Consider the following 18,636-nt stretch of genomic DNA (forward strand, 5'->3'; position numbering starts at 1 on the left):
AGTCTATCTATCTATCTATTCATATTAATCAGTCTGTATGTCTTTCTATCTGTCTAGCTATAGATCTTTCTATATTAATATGTCTATCTATCTGTCTGTGTGTGTCTATCTATCTATATGTATCTGTCTGCCTGCCTGTCTGTCTCCCCTCATGTGCAGTGCAGCGTAGGTGTTGGTTATGTTATTTTTGTATGTTTGATTTGACTGCCGGCTGCATGCTATTGTGCAAAGATTTCGCTGCGCTTCACATTTTCCTCAGTATTCAGATATCAGACAGCGCTAATGATGACAAACGGCTGCTGTTGCTTCCTGGTTCCCAATCACTTCCTGTGTGTAAGTCAGAATCACTCCAATTGTTGAGCTGCAATCACAACATGTGACCTGCAGCACAGGAACCAGGAAGCATTTTTAAAGTGAGGTGGCTTTTAAAGAATGACCACTAGGGGGTGTGTAGCTGTAATGTCTGTCCTCTCTGTAATGTGATTTTCCATTTACTTCTCATCACAGTTTTAAAGTAGACAGACATTCCAGCTGCACTCATTAAAACCACTTCCTCCTCCCTTCAGAAATGACTTTATATTTTAGGAGCCTTTCCAGAAGCAGACCCCAGTGGTTGAACGGACATTAATATAGTGTGCCTGATCAATAATGATATGAGCAGCAGGAACAGCAACAGAGAATGAGTGACACACACTATAGGATATTAAACAGGAGAGACACACACTATAGGATATTAAACAGGAGAGACACACACTATAGGATATTAAACAGGGGAGACACACACTATAGGATATTAAACCAGGGAGAAGTGCAGTATTAGGAGAGTGAGGATGGTGTAAAGTAGCCCTTTAAATGAGAATACTGCATAGAGAAATAGTGATTCTCTCTCTCTCTCTCTCTCTCTCACACGCTCTCTCTCCCTCTCACTCTCTCTTGCTCTCTCCACCCTCTCTCCCTCCCTCTTTATTAGCTCAAGGAGAAACACTGAGACGCACACACACACACACACAGACACAGGCAGAGAGACAGACTCTTCAGGACGGCAGGTAAGATGTGATTTATTTCAGTGGCTGTGTGTTTGAGGTTCAGAGATGCTTTCCCCAGGCCCTGTGTTAGATGTGTTGTGTGTGTGTCTGTGTTTCGATCCTGTGATTATGATATCATCTGGTGCTGCTGCAGCAGTGATACCTCCCTGACACTGCACTGCGAAATAGCAGCAGCACAGATTATATAGAGGCATTTTTTTGCTGCGGCAGTATATATTTAAACATATATAATATTTAATACATATATATATATATATATATATATATATATATATATATATATATATATATATATATAATGTGTGTGTGTGTGTGTGTCTTTCTCTCACGCTATATAGATAAAAATATGTATATACAGCTAAGGCCTAAAAATTTGCATCACCCTAGAATGATCTAATTTTGCTTCATAAAGTCGAATGAAACCTGCTGAATAATGTTACGTTAACATATTAAATGACATACCGCTTTGTAGTTTTCCATATACTTAGCAAAAAACTGACAAAAATGGAAAAATGTGACATTTCAAAATCTAACATGAAAACACACGATTTCCGAAAAGACGTCACAAATCTTGACACGGGTGACTCAATTAGAAGTAATCAAAAGGTGACAATTAAAAGTGGTAACGAGTAGAAGCTATACAAGCATGATTTTTACATAGATTTTTATAACTTCAGAGCAAGCCATGGGGAAGAGCCATACCTCCTCGGAAACACAGTCAGCCATCATTGCCCTTCATAAGGAAGGTTTTAGCAGCCGTCAGATAGCCAATAGAGGGTATGCCAGCCAAAGCACAGTATCTAGAACCATCCAGAAATACAAGAAGACTGGAAGCTGTAAAGCTGCCCCCAGGTCCGGACGCCCAAAAGTCAGCACTGCTCACCAGGATCGGCACCTGTGCTGCTCAAGTATGAGAGACAGGTCAAGTGTCCACTTACTGCAGCAATGGAAAGAAGTTGGAGTGAAGGCGTCTGCGCGCACCGTGAGAAGGCGTCTCTTGGAGAATGGTCTGGTGTCAGGGAGGCCTGCTAAGAAGCCCCTTCTGAGCCAGAAAAACATCAGCGATCGCCTGAACTTTTGTCGCACATACAAAGACTGGACCAAAGATGACTGGGCCAAAGTCATTTTCTCTGGCGTGTCTCCCTTCAGCTGTTTTGGAAACCGAGGTAGATTCAGAGTTCGAAGGCAGAAAGGAGAAAGATACAAACCAGAATGTACCGTCCCAACGACAAAGCATCCCGAAACTGTCCATATCTGGGGATGCTTTTCTGTCAAAGACACAGGATCTTTACACGTTTTACCCAAGGGGACAGCTATGAACAAGGACTGGTACCTGAAAACACTCCACGACCACCTTCTCCCTACGGCTCAGAGCCATTTTCCCAGCGGTGATTTCTACTTCCAAGATGACGGAGCCCCTTGCCATCGAGCCAGACGAGTGCAGAAATGGTTAGAAGACAACAACGTCACGGCACTGCAATGCTGGCCTGGAAATTCACCGGATCTCAATCCTATTGGGAATGTTTGGGATCTGATAGGACAGGAAATCAGGAAAAGTCTTCCGTGCAGCCGAAATGAACTGGAATCAAGTGTAAAGGCTGCATGGAGGAATCTAAAGGACAACTCGACCCTTCAGCGCCTCATTGAGTCCATGCCAGAGAGGATTAAGGAAGTCTTAAAACACAATGGAATGCACTGCAAATACTAAGTGCTGCTCTTAGGGCTGCTGGTAGACTTTTGTGATATCATTTTGTAGTTTCTTTGATTACATGATGTTAAATAAAAGATCTAAATTATGTTCATTTTTGTTTTTTGTTTTTTTTAATGATGTCTCGATCCTAAAATTCTAGATTGATGCAAAGTTTTTGGCCATAGCTGTATGTGTATCAATATATCTAAATCTGTAATTCGCTCTCAATGTATACATTTTTACACCTAAGAGACTACATATATATATATATATATATATGTATGTGTGTGTGTGAGTGTGTGTGCGTGTGGGTGTGTGTGTGTAAACATGTATATTCATTTATAGTATATATGGCCACTATATTGATGACTGTTTGTGTGATTTGCCAGTGGAACATATATCTGATTTCACTGCACTATGTTAGATTTTAGCTGATGAAAGACCATTATGTCTGAAACGTCCTGAATAAACTCAATTGTTTTCTACTCTGTGCATAATCCTCAGTTCTCTTAGATAGATAGATAGATAGATAGATAGATAGATAGATAGATAGATAGATAGATAGATAGATAGATAGATGGATAGATAGATAGATAGATAGATAGATAGATAGATAGATAGATAGATGGATAGATAGATAGATAGATAGATAGATAGATAGATAGATAGATTTCTCTACACAGACCGGGTTCTCTTGCTGTATGCTTGTGTGTGCTGTAGTTTGCTGCCTTGTTGTAACTGGGCCTAGCTGTGAATGAACCCAATTATAGTTGATGATTCGAGAGGCACCCAGATTTTGGCTGGATAATCTTCCAATTAACCTTTTGTTTATAACAGTTGCTACATACATACATACATACATACATACATACATACATACATACATACATCAGGGATGGAAATAAGGCTCCTATTGCATAGCAGTTTTACCGATTCCCAGTTTTACTACGAGCTTGATTAGCCCCAGTGTATTATTTGCTTCCCTGTACATGTACATGCATACATACACACATACATACATTATTATTATTATTATTATTATTATTATTATTATTATTATTATTATTATTATTATTATTATTATTATTATTATTATGCTGCAAGGGAGGAGAAGGAGCCGGCTCTGGAGGTGGTGGAGTGTAGGGGGGGTACAGCTAATCTGCCGGTGGCAGAGGAGCAGAGGGGGCGAGAGGGGGTTTAGGGAGGAATGATAGTAAGGATGTAGAAGGGGGCAGAAAGGTCGAGACAACGATAGGCGAGTACAAGAGTTTTTAATTGATTGCGAGTGACGATAGGGAGCCAGTGGAGGGAGCGGAGCAGTGGAGTAGCGTGGGATAAACGAGGAAGGTAAAAGACAAGTTGCAGTAGTCAAGGCGGGACAGCACCAGGGCCTGAACTAATGGGTAGATGGCACTGTATATTTTTTAAATATATCTAAACATTTAATATAGTTTAGATAAATATATTTATGTTTTTAATGTTTGTGGTGAAGAAATCTACCTGATAACACACGGTCCCAGCAGCAAGGACAAGGACTGTGTGTGGTTATTTAATACACAGTGGCTGTTTGTTTTGTTATTTATTAGAGACACAGATTAGGTCTCAGTGAGCTGTCAGTCTCTCCTACACCAGTGAGGGGGTCTGATATAATCTGTGGAGTGGCAGAGCCCCAAGCACACAGGCCTTTACTCACTAGGGGAGGAAACCAGTCCATCATTGAGACCCACCAGCCTCCTCACACACAATCTATACGGCTTTACTATATATAGCGAGATGAATTATTCATATACAGTATAGTAAAGAGAGTGGTCATTAATACATGCAAGAGTTGAGAATCTCACTAGCATGAATATTTCAAATCAACATATATATATATAACCTTGAGTGGGTGAAAATCAGCTTGTGTCTCATACAGCACTCATAGCTAGCATCATTGGTACATATATAATGAAATAATCATTTAGAAATAATGTACAAGAAGAACACCATGTTAAAAAACTAGATTGAAAAGATCGAACGTGTGTGTCAGTGTGTGTGTAGCGAGAGAGACACTCTAAGTGTACCTCATCATAAAAGACCCTGCTATTGTTTGTATGCTGTGTGCTGCACAGATCTGCTCCTTCTTGTGCTGTTTTCAATGTTAAACTGCAGGCAGGACTCGGTGGTGTGAGGAGGCTTACAGCCTGCACTGATCTTAATCACTGGTAATTAAAGATTCATCGCGTGATGGGCTGAGACACCGTGCAGGAGAGGGGGCGGGGGAGGGGAGGGGAGGGGAGGGAGATCTCTGAGTGACGTAGATGTTCCAGAGTGTTCTTAGCTGTATGTGTGTCTCTGTGCAGTGTGTGTGTGTGTGTCTGAGCAGTGTTTGTGTGTGTGTCTGTGCAGTGTGTGTGTGTGTGTCTCTGTGCAGTGTGTGTGTCTCTGAGCAGTGTGTGTGTGTGTGTCTGTGCAGTGTGTGTGTGTGTGTGTCTCTGTGCAGTGTGTGTGTCTCTGTGCAGTGTGTGTGTGTGTGTCTGTGCAGTGTGTGTGTGTCTCTGTGCAGTGTGTGTGTCTCTGTGCAGTGTGTGTGTGTGTGTGTCTGTGCTGTGTGTGTGTGTGTGTGTCTCTGTGCAGTGTGTGTGTGTCTGTGCAGTGTGTGTGTGTGTCTGTGCAGTGTGTGTGTGTGTGTGTCTCTGTGCAGTGTGTGTGTGTCTATGTGCAGTGTGTGTGTGTGTTTCTGTGCAGTGTGTGTGTGCCTCTGTGCAGTGTGTGTGTGTGTCTGTGCAGTGTGTGTGTGTGTGTCTCTGTGCAGTGTGTGTGTGCTTCTGTGCAGTGTGTGTGTGTGTGTGTCTGTGCAGTGTGTGTGTGTCTCTGTGCAGTGTGTGTGTGTGTGTGTCTCTGTGCAGTGTGTGTGTGTCTCTGTGCAGTGTGTGTGTGTCTATGTGCAGTGTGTGTGTGTGTTTCTGTGCAGTGTGTGTGTGTGTGTGTCTCTGTGCAGTGTGTGTGTGCTTCTGTGCAGTGTGTGTGTCGGTTTTTTATTTTTATTTAGTTATTTTTTCTCTTTTTTGTTTTTGGATGTTTTTGATATTTTATTGTATATTATATTATATTATGGTATAGTATATTTATTTGTAATGTGAAGCACTGTGGGATGCCTTGGCATGAAAGGCACTATAGAAAATAAATTTGATTGATTGATTGATTGATTGATTGATTGATTGATTGATACTCCACTGAGAACCAGACCAATAAAGCAGCCGTTCATCAGCTGCTAACCCCAGAGGCAATTCTAAAAGTAACTGGGAAAAAATACATAATTTAAAAAAGTACTTTATATCCCTCTTTTCCCTATCTTCCTCTTCCTCTCTCCCCCTCCCTCTCCCTCTCCCTCTCTCCCCTTCTCTCTCTCCCTCCCCTTCCCTCTCTTCCCCTCTCTTCCCCTCTCTCTCTCCCTCTCTTCCTCTAACTCTTCTCTCACCCCCCATTTCTCAGTTTGTGACGGGCAGAGCTGCTTATTCAACAGCAGGTTTGTTTGTTTTGTCTGCCTCTCTCAACAGTATTTATAATCGTATTCGTCATTGAGTTTCATTAAGTCATTAATCTGGCTGTCGAATTAAGGGTGTGTATTTACTGCAGGACAGAACGCAGTGCCTCTTAGTTTGTGTCTCTCCCATCTGACACTCTCTCTCCCTGTCTCTCTCAGGATGTCGATTTTAAACATTCATGCTCGCGAGATTCTCGACTCCCGTGGAAACCCCACAGTGGAAGTCGACCTCTACACTGAGAAAGGTAAGACACCTGCTTAAAAACTACATTTCCCAGAGTGCCCTGAGCATCAACCTCATTGCAAATGGTCACCAAACTGTTGCTAAACTCACCGACTCACCGGGCTAGAAAGCTGGTGAGATTCACCAAAACAACATGGACCCTATCAATGTGGAGTGTGGGGAGACAAAATTAAACATTTTAGTCGACTCTGACAGCAAGTCGTTTAAGAAATGGTAAATAATAGAAGTCTTACTGAATCCCATTCATTTATGATCTTTCACCTTCCATTTCAGTAGTCAAATCTAAAAGCAAATCCATTTGAATTTAAGTTCACTGAAGATGACTATTTCTATTATCTAGCCTTGGCGTTTAATGTCATAGCAATTAAGTCACAAAAAAAGTACTACTTAGCATAATAAGAAATTTATTTTAAAAAAACAGGTCAAAACATTTGTATGAATTTACTATTAAATTTAATTTAGCATGTTACTATCTGCACAAAAAACAATGAAATCGTTCTAAACATCTCCCTCGTTATCTGTCCCTCTCTCCCCCCCCCCCTCTCTCTCTGCCTCCCTCGATCTCTCTCTCTCTCTCAGGAATGTTCCGTGCTGCCGTACCAAGTGGAGCATCGACTGGGATCTATGAAGCCTTGGAGCTGCGAGACAATGACATGTCCAGATACCTGGGCAAGGGTGAGACAGGAGGGGACAGGGGAGAGAGGAGGGACAGGAGAGAAGGGGGCAGGGGAGGGAGGAGGGACAGGGGAGTCTGTGTGTGTGTGTGTGTGTGTGTGTGAGAGGGCAGGGTGTGTGTGTGAGAGAGAGAGAGAGGACAGGGTGTGTGTGTGAGATAGAGGGCAGGATGTGTGTGTGAGAGAGAGGGCAGGATGTGTGTGAGAGAGAGAGGGGTCAGGGTGTGTGTGTGAGAAAGATGGGTCAGGGTGTGTGTGTGAGAGAGAGGGGTCAGGGTGTGTGTCAGGGTGTCTTTGTTTCATTGCTGACTGGAATTTTTTTTTTTCAGGTGTGCTTCAAGCAGTGGATCACATCAACAATACAATCCGCCCCGCACTCATTGAATCGGTGAGGCTCTGTCTGTCTGTCTGTCTGTCTGTCTGTCTGTCTGTCTGTCTGTCTGTCTGTCTGCCTGTCGCCTCTCTGTCTGTCTGTATCTGTCTGTCTGTCTGTCTGTCTGTCTGTCTGTCTGTCTGTCTGTCTGTCTGCCTGCCTGTCTGTCTGTTTGTCTGTCTGTCTGTCTGTCTGTCTGTCTGACTGTCTGCCTGTTGCCTCTCTGTCTGTTTGCCTGTCTGTCGGTCTGCCTGTCTGTCTGTCTGTCTGTCTGTTTGTCTGTCTGCCTGTCGCCTCTCTGTCTGTCTGTCTGCCTGTCTGTCTGTCTGTCTGTCTCTCTCTCTTTACGTATGTTTGTAGGGCACCCTGTTTATTTGTGCTTATTTTTCTATCATATGAATTATATGAAATACCATAAAAGTGAATAAATAAATACATTGACATGAACCTTAGAAGTTAGCATATATAAGTGCTTGCTATGTATTAATTTTGCTTTCCTCCTGCTGTCTTTATTGCGTGTGGGAATTTCAAGAGTTGATTGTGTCTCCTGTCATAGACAATAAAGGAAAATAAAATGTTAAAGTGTCTTTTTCCTAAATATGCCAAGCTGGGCCCTCTTTCGTTTGTGTGTGTCTCGCTGTAATGCAATGTGATGCAGTTTCCTTGCTTTATTAACACTGTGCTGTGCTCAGGAGGTGTCTGTGGAGAAGCAGGAGAAACTGGACTCCATGATGCTGGAGATGGACGGCACTGAGAATAAATGTAAGTCTGTGAATCTGCACCTCACTGAGAACAAATGTAAGTGCCTATAGAAAGTTGACACCCCCTTTCAAAATGTTCACCTTTTGTTGCCTTATATTCTGCAATTAAAATGCATTAAAATAGTTTTTTTTTCATTTATCTACACATCCTACCCTACAACTTCCAAGTAAAAAAAATATTCTAGAAATTTATAGAAAATTAATTAAAAATAAAAACTGAAATAGCTTGGTTGGATAAGTGTCCACCCCCCTTGTAATAGCAATCCTAAATTAGCTCAGGTGTAACCAATCGCCTTCAATATCACACACCAAGTTAAGCGGCCACCTGTGTTAAATTGTAGTGATTCACATGATTTCAGGATAAATTCAGCAGTTCCTGTAGGTTCCCTGTGCTGGGTAGTGAATTTCAAAGCAAAGACTCAACCATGAGCACCAAGGCGCTTTCAAAAGCTCTACGGGACAAAGTTGTTGAAAGGCATAGATCAGAGGATGGGTATAAAAAAATATCAAAGGCCTTGAATATCCCTTGGAACACGGTCAAGACGATTATTAAGAAGTGGAAGGTGTATGGCACCACCAAGACCCTGCCTAGATCAGGCCGTCCCTCCAAACTGGATGACAGAGCAAAAAGGAAACTGATCAGAGAGGCTACCAAGAGGCTAATGACAACTTTGTAAGAGCTACAGGCTTTTATGGCCAAGACTGGTCAAAGTGTGCATGTGACAACAATATCCCAAGCACTCCACAAATCTGGCCTGTATGGTAGGGTGGCAAGAAGGAAGCCATTACTCAAGAAAGCCACCTTGAATCCCGTTTGAAGTATGCAAAAAAACACTCAGGTGATTCTGTAGCCATGTGGCAAAAAGTTTTCTGGTCTGATGAAACTAAAATTGAACTTTTTGGCCTAAATGCAAAGCCCATCATCCAAAGAACACCATCCCTACTGTGAAGCATGGTGGCGGCAGCATCATGTTATGAGGATGTTTCTCATCGGCAGGGACTGGGGCACTTGTCAGTATAGAAGGGAAAATGAATGGAGCAAAGTACAGAGAAGTGCTTGAGAAAAACCTGCTGCCCTCTGCAAGAAAGCTGAAACTGGGACGGAAGTTCACCTTTCAGCATGACAACGACCCAAAGCACACAGCCAAAGCTACACTGGAGTGGCTAAGGAACAAAAAAGTAAATGTCCTTGAGTGGCCCAGTCAGAGCTCAGACCTAAATCCAATCGAAAATTTGTGGCATGACTTGAAGATTGCTGTCCATCAACGCTCCCCAAGGAACTTGATAGAGATTGAACAGTTTTGTAAAGAAGAATGGTCAAAAATCTAGGGGTGCAAAGTTGGTAGAGACCTATCCCAACAGACTCACAGCTGTAACTGCTGCCAAAGGTGCTTCCACCAAGTATTAACTCAGTGGGATGGAGACTTATCCAATTATGATCTTTCAGTTTTGTATTTTTAATATATCATTTTTTTCTCAATAAAAACTTTTTTCCCCTTAACAGTGTGGAGTATGGGTGTAGATAAGTGGAAAAAAACCTCTCATTTAAATGCATGAAACTCTGTGGCACTGACACAACAAAATGTGAAAAAAAAGTTCAATGGGGTGTAGACTTTCTATAGGCACTGTAAGTGCTGTGAATCTGCTGCTCACTGAGAATACATGTACAGTGGCTCTCAAAAGTATTCACCCCCCTTGGACTTTCCCACATTTTATTGTGTTACAAAATGGAATCAAAATGGATTTAATTAGGAGTTTTTGCCACTGATCAACACAAAAAAGTCCATAATGTCAAAGTGAAAAATAAAATCTACAAATTGTTCTAAATTAATTACAAATACAAAACAGAAAACAATTGACTGCAAGTATTCACCCCCTTGAGTCAATATTTGGTGAAGGCACCTTTGGCAGCAATTACAGCCATGAGTCTATTTGGATAAGTCTCTACCAGCTTTGCACATCTGGACACTGCAGTTTTTGCCCATTCTTCTTTGCAAAATTGCTCAAGATCCATCAAGTTGGATGGGGACCTTTGGTGAACAGCAATTTTCAACTCTTTCCACATATTCTCAAATGGATTGAGGTCCGGGCTTTGACTGAGCCACTCCAGAACATTGACCTTTTTGTTTTTAAGCCACTCCAGTGTGGCTTTGGCTGTATGTTTGGGGTCATTGTCCTGCTGGAAGATAAATCTTCTCCCAAGTCCCAGGTATCTTGCAGACTTCAGCAGGTTTTCCTCCAGGATTTCTCTGTACTTTGCTGCATCCATTTTGCCATCTATCTTCACAAGCTTTCCAGGCCCTGACACAGAGAATCATCCCCATAGCATGATGCTGCCACCACCATGCTTCACGGTAGGGATGGTGTTCTCAGGATGATGTGCGGTGTTAGGCTTGCGCCAAACATAGCGCTTAGCGTTGAGGCCAAAAAGTTATATTTTGGTCTCATCAGACCATAGAATCTTCTTCCATTTGGCCTCAGAGTCTCCCACATGCCTTCTGGCAAATTCTAGCCGAGATTTGATGTGAGTTTTTTTCAACAATGGCTTTCTTTTTGCCACTCTCCCATAAAGGCTAGTTTTGTGAAGCACCCAGGTTATTGTTGCCATATGCACAGTGTCTCCCAGCTCAGCCGTGGAAGACTGTAACTCCTTTAGAGTTGCCATAGGCCTCTTGGTGGCCTCCCTGACTAGTGCCCTTCTCGCCTGGATACTCAGTTTATGAGGACGGCCTGTTCTAGACAGATTCACAGTTGTGCCATATTCTCTCCATTTCTTAATAATGGACTTTACTGTGCTGCGGGGGATATTCAATGCCTTGGAAATGTTCTTATATCCTACCCCTGATTGATGCTTTTGAAGAACCTTATTCCGGATTTGCTTTGAATGTTCCTTTGTCTTCATGATGTAGTTTTTGTTAGGAAATGTACTAACCAACAGTGGGACCTCCCAGAGACAGGTGTATTTAACCTGAAATCATGTGAAACACCTTTATTGCACAGGTGGGGTGGACTCCATTCAACTAATTATGTGACTTCTAAAGACAATTGGTTGCACCAGAGCTTATTTAGGTGTGTCATAGCAAAGGGGGTGAATACTTATGCAATCAATTATTTTTTGTTTTATATTTGTAATTAATTTAGAACAATTTGTAGATTTTATTTTTCACTTTGACAATATGGACTTTTTTGTGTTGATCAGTGGCAAAAACTCCTAATTAAATCCATTTTGATTCCATGTTGTAACACAATAAAATGTGGAAAAGTCCAAGAGGGGTGAATACTTTTGAGAGCCACTGTAAGTGCTGTGAATCTGCACCTCACTGAGTATACACTGATCTGAGAATTCACTGATCCAGCTGTAATTCCCATAATGCCTCACTGTTATTGCTTGTGCAGAAGCATGCTGAGTGTTGTAATTTTCATTTTGATTCTACTTAATGACTGCTCAGATTGCTGCTGGCACAGTAAACCTGGTCATTTTAGTATCACTTCATGCAATGCCAGTATAAAGAACTACAGCTCCCATCATGCCTTACTGTTACTCTGCAGAGCAGATTCTACTTGCTGCTCAGATTGCTGCTGGCACTGTCATTGTCCCTTCATCGTTCAACCAGGTCATTCATATAATAACCAGGCTGGTACACACTTTGTCTTTTCTTTCTTTCTTTCTTTCTTTCTTTCTTTCTTTCTTTCTTTCTTTCTTTCTGTCTCCTGCAGCCCAATTTGGTGCGAATGCGATCCTGGGGGTGTCTCTGGCAGTGTGCAAGGCTGGTGCAGCAGAGAAAGGGGTCCCCCTGTACCGTCACATTGCAGACCTGGCTGGAAACACAGAACTCGTCCTTCCAGTTCCGGTATGAAAAACAAATAGTATAAAATGGGATGATGCATTTCCCCTTTAAAATATCTTTAATCTTACTTTAAAATGTTAATAGCAGCGACACACCCTGTCTCGTTGAGAGTGTAGATCTTGCACTCAGAATGTCCACGACAAAGTTTTTGAAAAGTTCAAACCACAGATTAAGTGTGTTAATAGCAGCTTTTGTCTGTTTTTATTTGGAACTAATGACTTGTAATATGTTTCTAAGTGTTCGGTGGCTCCTCTAATCAAGTTAGAGTGTGCTTTCATCTTGATAGACACAGCAAAGAGTGTACAAATCATACACTCTCAACTTGATTAGAGGAGCCACCAAACACATAGAAACATACAGGGGGTCGACTAGACAGATTGACTTCTATTAGTTTATATTAGTGAGGAGACAGACAGGAGTCTTGTATAAGAGACAGGGAAAGGGGTTCACACAGCAAAGATTGTGTGAGTATCACACTGTCAACTTGATTAAAGGGAGCCACAGAACACATACATTTAATTCCCCTCTCTTCCCCCCCACCCAGGCGTTCAACGTGATCAATGGCGGCTCTCATGCGGGGAACAAGCTGGCCATGCAGGAGTTCATGGTGCTGCCGGTGGGGGCGGAGTCTTTCCGTGATGCGCTGCGCGTTGGGGCGGAGCTCTACCACACGCTGAAGGGTGTCATCAAGGAGAAGTACGGCAAGGACGCGACGAGCGTGGGGGACGAGGGGGGCTTCGCTCCGAATATCCTGGAGAACAGCGAGGGTGAGGGGGTGGGGGGGCTGGGCAGGCAGAGAGTGGGCAGAAGGGGTGGGTAAGGGAGGGGGGTCAGAGAGAGGAAGGGGGGGATAGAGAGTGGAGGGATGAAGGAAACAGCTTAATTTCTTGGCTGCAGTGTGTTGAAGATTTGACACCTGGGTGTTGTTTTCTTCTTTCCCTGCCCCCCCCCCCCCCCCCTCCGGCAGCCCTGGAGCTGCTGAAGGTTGCGATAGAAAAGGCTGGTTTCACTGATAAAGTTGTGATCGGGATGGATGTGGCAGCATCTGAGTTCTACCGCGATGGGAGCTACGACCTGGACTTCAAATCACCTGATGACCCGAGTCGCTACATCAGCTCCGACGAGCTTGCGGACCTGTACCAGGGCTTCATCAGGGACTACCCAGGTACCAATCAGAACCACAACCCAAACACACTACAGACACTGACACTGACCCAACACTGTCTCACCTGTACCAGAACCACAACCCAAACACACACACACGCACTCTTATATCTTGTGTGCAGGGAACACCTTTCTGAAGCTTAAAAACTCAACAACATGGGTCTCTGAGTGACTCACCTGGGAGAAGCGCAGCCACGTGGTGCGCAGGGGGAATCCTACAGTCAGGGGAGTGCAGGGGCCCAAGTATCTCCCTTGGTACAGGCATGGCCGTGTGGAGTGCAGGTAGAGTCCTACAGTCAGGGGAGCTGACTGTAGGATTGGACATTCTAAATTGGCGAGAAAATCAGGGGTAAAATAATTGGGCACACAAAATTATATATATATATAAAAAAAACTCAACACCACTCTTTATGTTAAGAAGTGCGTTTCATTCTCCTGCACTCTTTGTATGACAGACCCGACACAGCAAAATGTACGCGAGAATGAAACACACTTTCAAGTTGATTAGAAGAAGACACTCGACAATTAGAAACATACGCATTAGAATTTCCATGTTTACAGTCATTTGTTACAACAATTCCCACCATGGTAAAGTTTAACTGTGTAAAAGTGTTGACCCCCCCCCCCCCGTCAGTGGTCACTATTGAGGACCCCTTCGATCAGGATGACTGGGAGGCCTGGTCCAAGTTCACTGGGAACGTTGGGATCCAGGTGGTGGGGGATGACCTGACTGTGACCAACCCCAAGCGCATCGAGCGAGCCGTGGAGGAGAAGGCCTGTAACTGCCTGCTGCTGAAAGTCAACCAGATAGGATCAGTGACCGAGGCCATACAGGCGTAAGAGAACCAGAGAGTGTGTATGTGTGAATGTGTGTGTGTGAGTGTGTGTGTGAGAGTGTGTGAGTGAGTGTGTGGGTGTGAGAGAGTGAGTGTGTGAGAGAGTGTGTATGTGTGAGTATGTGTGTGTGAGTGTGTGGGTGTGAGAGTGTGAGTGTGTGAGAGTGTGTGTGTGTGTGAGTGTGTGTGTCAGGGTGTTGGTCAGTGTGTCAGGATGCTGGTCAGCCTGGTCACTCGGTGTGTTTCTCTGCAGGTGTAAGCTGGCTCAGGAGAACGGCTGGGGGGTGATGGTCAGTCACCGCTCTGGAGAGACGGAGGACACCTTCATCGCTGACCTGGTGGTGGGGCTCTGCACTGGACAGGTGAGTCAGCAAAGAACTACAGCTCCCAGAATGCACCGAGCACAGGACACAAGGAGCCAGCCAGCATAGCTGGCACAGAACTGTGGGGGGTGTAGTTTTGAAATACCACTGCAAGTGACAATCTCTGTATTGTATTGAGTTGTCAAGCACAGCCAGAGATACAAAAACCACATCTCCGGGCAGGACAGGCTGGCAAAGGGTGGTGGGGAATGTAGTTCTGAAGTACTGGTACTTTTATAACTCAAATGTGTTTTCAAGCAATGTGAAAAATATATAAGCTACACCTCCCAGCATCCTCTGAGTGTGCAGCTTTGAAGTACCATTGCAACTGAAATGAACCTCTCCCCTCTTTCTCTTTCTCTTTCTTCAGATAAAGACTGGCGCTCCCTGCAGATCGGAGCGTTTAGCCAAGTACAACCAACTGATGAGGTGAGGAAAGAAACAATGAAAAACACTGATGAAGGCACTAGAGCCCAAACGCCTGTCTGCTTGACTAAGTCTCTTCTAGTTTCAATAACACTGATGAAGGCATTAGAGCCCAAATTCCTGTCTGCTTGATTCAATCTCTTCTAGTTTCAATAAAACCGATGAACGCACTAGAGCCCAAACGCCTGTCTGCTTGACTCAGTCTCTTCTAGTTTCAGTAACACTGATGAAGGCATTAGAGCCCAAATGCCTGTCTGCTCGATTCAGTCTCTTCTTGTTTCAATAACACTGATGAAGGCACTAGACCCCAAATGCCTGTCTGCTTGACTCAGTCTCTTCTAGTTTCATGTCAATAACACTGATGAAGGCACTGAAGCCCAAACGCTTGTCTGCTTGACTCAGTCTCTTTTAGTTTCATGTCAATAACACTGATGAAGGCACTGAAGCCCAAACGCTTGTCTGCTTGACTCAGTCTCTTTTAGTTTCATGTCAATAACACTGATGAAGGCACTGAAGCCCAAACGCTTGTCTGCTTGACTCAGTCTCTTCTAGTTTCATGTCAATAACACTGATGAAGGCACTGAAGCCCAAAAGCTTGTCTGCTTGACTTAGTCTCTTCTAGTTTCATGTCAATAACACTGATGAAGTCACTGAAGCCCAAACGCTTGTCTGCTTGATTCAGTCTCTTCTAGTTTTAATAGCACCGATGAAGGCACTAGATGATTCTTTGCTTGACTCAGTTTCTTCTAGTTTTAATAACACTGGTGAAGGCGCTAGAGCCCAAACGCTTTCCTGCTTTACTCAGTCTCTTGCAGTTTCAGTAAGGTTGGTGAAGGCGCTGGCTCTGGTGTTTGTAGTTTCAGTGAGGCTGGTGAAGGTGCTGGCTCTGGTGTTTGTAGTTTCAGTAAGGCTGGTGAAAGTGCTGGCTCTGGTGTTTGTAGTTTCAGTGAGGCTGGTGAAGGCGCTGGCTCTGGTGTTTGTAGTTTCAGTAAGGCTGGTGAAAGTGCTGGCTCTGGTGTTTGTAGTTTCAGTGAGGCTGGTGAAGGTGCTGGCTCTGGTGTTTGTAGTTTCAGTGAGGCTGGTGAAGGCGCTGGCTCTGGTGTTTGTAGTTTCAGTGAGGCTGGTGAAGGTGCTCTGGTGTTTGTAGTTTCAGTGAGGCTGGTGAATGTGCTGGCTCTGGTGTTTGTAGTTTCAGTGAGGCTGGTGAATGTGCTGGCTCTGGTGTTTGTAGTTTCAGTGAGGCTGGTGAAGGCGCTCTGGTGTTTGTCGTTTCAGTGAGGCTGGTGAATGTGCTGGCTCTGGTGTTTGTAGTTTCAGTGAGGCTGGTGAAGGCGCTCTGGTGTTTGTAGTTTCAGTGAGGCTGGTGAAGGTGCTCTGGTGTTTGTAGTTTCAGTGAGGCTGGTGAAGGCGCTCTGGTGTTTGTAGTTTCAGTGAGGCTAGTGAAGGCGCTGGCTCTGGTGTTTGTAGTTTCAGTGAGGCTGGTGAAGGCGCTGGCTCTGGTGTTTGTAGTTTCAGTGAGGCTGGTGAAGGCGCTGGCTCTGGTGTTTGTAGTTTCAGTGAGGCTGGTGAAGGCGCTGGCTCTGGTGTTTGTAGTTTCAGTAAGGCTGGTGAAAGTGCTGGCTGTGGTGTTTGTAGTTTCAGTGAGGCTGGTGAAGGTGCTGGCTCTGGTGTTTGTAGTTTCAGTGAGGCTGGTGAAGGCGCTCTGGTGTTTGTCGTTTCAGTGAGGCTGATGAATGTGCTGGCTCTGGTGTTTGTAGTTTCAGTGAGGCTGGTGAAGGTGCTCTGGTGTTTGTAGTTTCAGTGAGGCTGGTGAAGGTGCTCTGGTGTTTGTAGTTTCAGTGAGGCTGGTGAATGCGCTCTGGTGTTTGTAGTTTCAGTGAGGCTGGTGAAGGTGCTCTGGTGTTTGTAGTTTCAGTGAGGCTGGTGAAGGTGCTCTGGTGTTTGTGGTTTCAGTGAGGCTAGTGAAGGCGCTGGCTCTGGTGTTTGTAGTTTCAGTGAGGCTGGTGAAGGTGCTCTGGTGTTTGTAGTTTCAGTGAGGCTGGTGAAGGTGCTCTGGTGTTTGTGGTTTCAGTGAGGCTAGTGAAGGCGCTGGCTCTGGTGTTTGTAGTTTCAGTGAGGCTGGTGAAGGTGCTCTGGTGTTTGTAGTTTCAGTGAGGCTGGTGAAGGTGCTCTGGTGTTTGTAGTTTCAGTGAGGCTGGTGAAGGTGCTCTGGTGTTTGTAGTTTCAGTGAGGCTGGTGAATGCGCTCTGGTGTTTGTAGTTTCAGTGAGGCTGGTGAAGGTGCTCTGGTGTTTGTAGTTTCAGTGAGGCTGGTGAAGGTGCTCTGGTGTTTGTGGTTTCAGTGAGGCTAGTGAAGGCGCTGGCTCTGGTGTTTGTAGTTTCAGTGAGGCTGGTGAAGGCGCTCTGGTGTTTGTCGTTTCAGTGAGGCTGATGAATGTGCTGGCTCTGGTGTTTGTAGTTTCAGTGAGGCTGGTGAAGGTGCTCTGGTGTTTGTAGTTTCAGTGAGGCTGGTGAAGGTGCTCTGGTGTTTGTAGTTTCAGTGAGGCTGGTGAAGGTGCTCTGGTGTTTGTAGTTTCAGTGAGGCTGGTGAAGGCGCTCTGGTGTTTGAAGTTTCAGGTTTTTTTTTGGTTTGTTTTTCAGAATTGAGGAGGAGTTGGGGGATCAGGCTCGCTTTGCGGGGCACAACTTCCGCAACCCCAGCGCCCTGTGAGGAGCATGGTAACGAGCAGGAGCAGGGGGAACGACAAGAGAGGCGCAGGACGAGAAATACTTAGAAAACCATGAGACAAGAATTTACATAAGCTATTACACATGAGTAAAGATGCATGCACTAACATAGTCTTACATTCTCCACCCTGTCTCTTTCCATTGATCTATCTATCTCTCTCCTCTTTACTCCCTCATCTCACTTCCCACTGTCTTTCTCTGTCTTTTTTCCCACCTCTCCCTCTCTCACTTCTCCCTTCTTTCCTCTCTCCCTCTCCCTCTTCTCCCTCCCTCATTCTTCCCCCTATCTCTCTTGTCCCTCTCCCTCACTAGCACAGAACTCCACAGAATGGATTATTTGCGCCGCTGAGCTGATCTGTTAAGCTGTTTGTCAGTCGACAGCGTGCTTGAAATATTAATATATTGAAATGTGTAAATCTTTAACCCTTGAGAAGTTGCTGCTCTCTAAATGCTGGCTAGCTTCACCTCACCTGCTCAGTATTATGTGTTTATTAACTTAAACGTAGAAATTATCACTGAACATTAAAAATATCATGGTTTCTGCAACCAACATCAGTGTGTGTGAGTGAGTTATTTGTTGCTCTCAAAGCAATGCTGGTATAAAACAGGAATATAGAGCCCTTCATAGAAGCAGTGACCTGCTGTTTCCGGCAGCCTTCCACCTGAAACCTGGTGAAACAACCTGGCTTTAACATGGAGGACTATCAGGGGAAACAGCCTTTCTTTAACATTGGGGTCTATGAGGGAAAACAGCCTGGCTTTAACATTGGGGTCTATGAGGGGAAACAGCCTGGGGACAGACAGACAGACACGGGCGGGTAAGCAGACAGACAGACAGACAGACAGACAGACAGACAGACAGACAGACGGCTCCACTACAGGGATAAGCAGCCTCAGCATGGGGGGTGGGTGTAATGAGAGGTAAGAAAATGATTTTTTTTCCATTGTGCAATGTCTCAA

The 18,636-nt window shown here is 44.4% G+C and overlaps 1 protein-coding gene across 4 annotated transcripts; it reads left to right on the forward strand.

Annotated features, from left to right (window-relative positions):
• The first annotated feature begins 891 nt into the window (after nt 1–891).
• Nucleotides 892–18,226, forward strand: LOC117425202 (gamma-enolase). 4 transcript variants are annotated; one of them, XM_058993543.1, is made up of 13 exons: nt 942–1,046; nt 6,211–6,244; nt 6,422–6,507; nt 7,086–7,181; nt 7,510–7,568; nt 8,246–8,315; nt 12,032–12,165; nt 12,707–12,929; nt 13,130–13,327; nt 13,961–14,162; nt 14,416–14,524; nt 14,895–14,953; nt 17,590–18,226. In XM_058993543.1, exons 3-13 carry the CDS (start codon nt 6,423–6,425, stop codon nt 17,657–17,659), a joined length of 1,305 nt encoding a protein of 434 aa, XP_058849526.1. In that variant the 5' UTR covers nt 942–1,046; nt 6,211–6,244; nt 6,422; the 3' UTR covers nt 17,660–18,226. The 4 variants fall into 4 exon arrangements, with proteins under 4 accessions (XP_033897864.1, XP_058849526.1, XP_058849528.1 ...); XM_058993545.1 differs by lacking the exon at nt 6,211–6,244 and adding an exon at nt 4,888–4,940 and having other exon boundaries at nt 958–1,046; XM_058993544.1 differs by lacking the exon at nt 942–1,046 and adding an exon at nt 4,920–4,940.
• Nucleotides 18,227–18,636: the final 410 nt, after the last annotated feature.

The sequence above is a fragment of the Acipenser ruthenus genome, chromosome 20, assembly GCF_902713425.1.
Source record: "Acipenser ruthenus chromosome 20, fAciRut3.2 maternal haplotype, whole genome shotgun sequence".
In the NCBI taxonomy this organism is placed as follows: Eukaryota; Metazoa; Chordata; class Actinopteri; order Acipenseriformes; family Acipenseridae; genus Acipenser; species Acipenser ruthenus.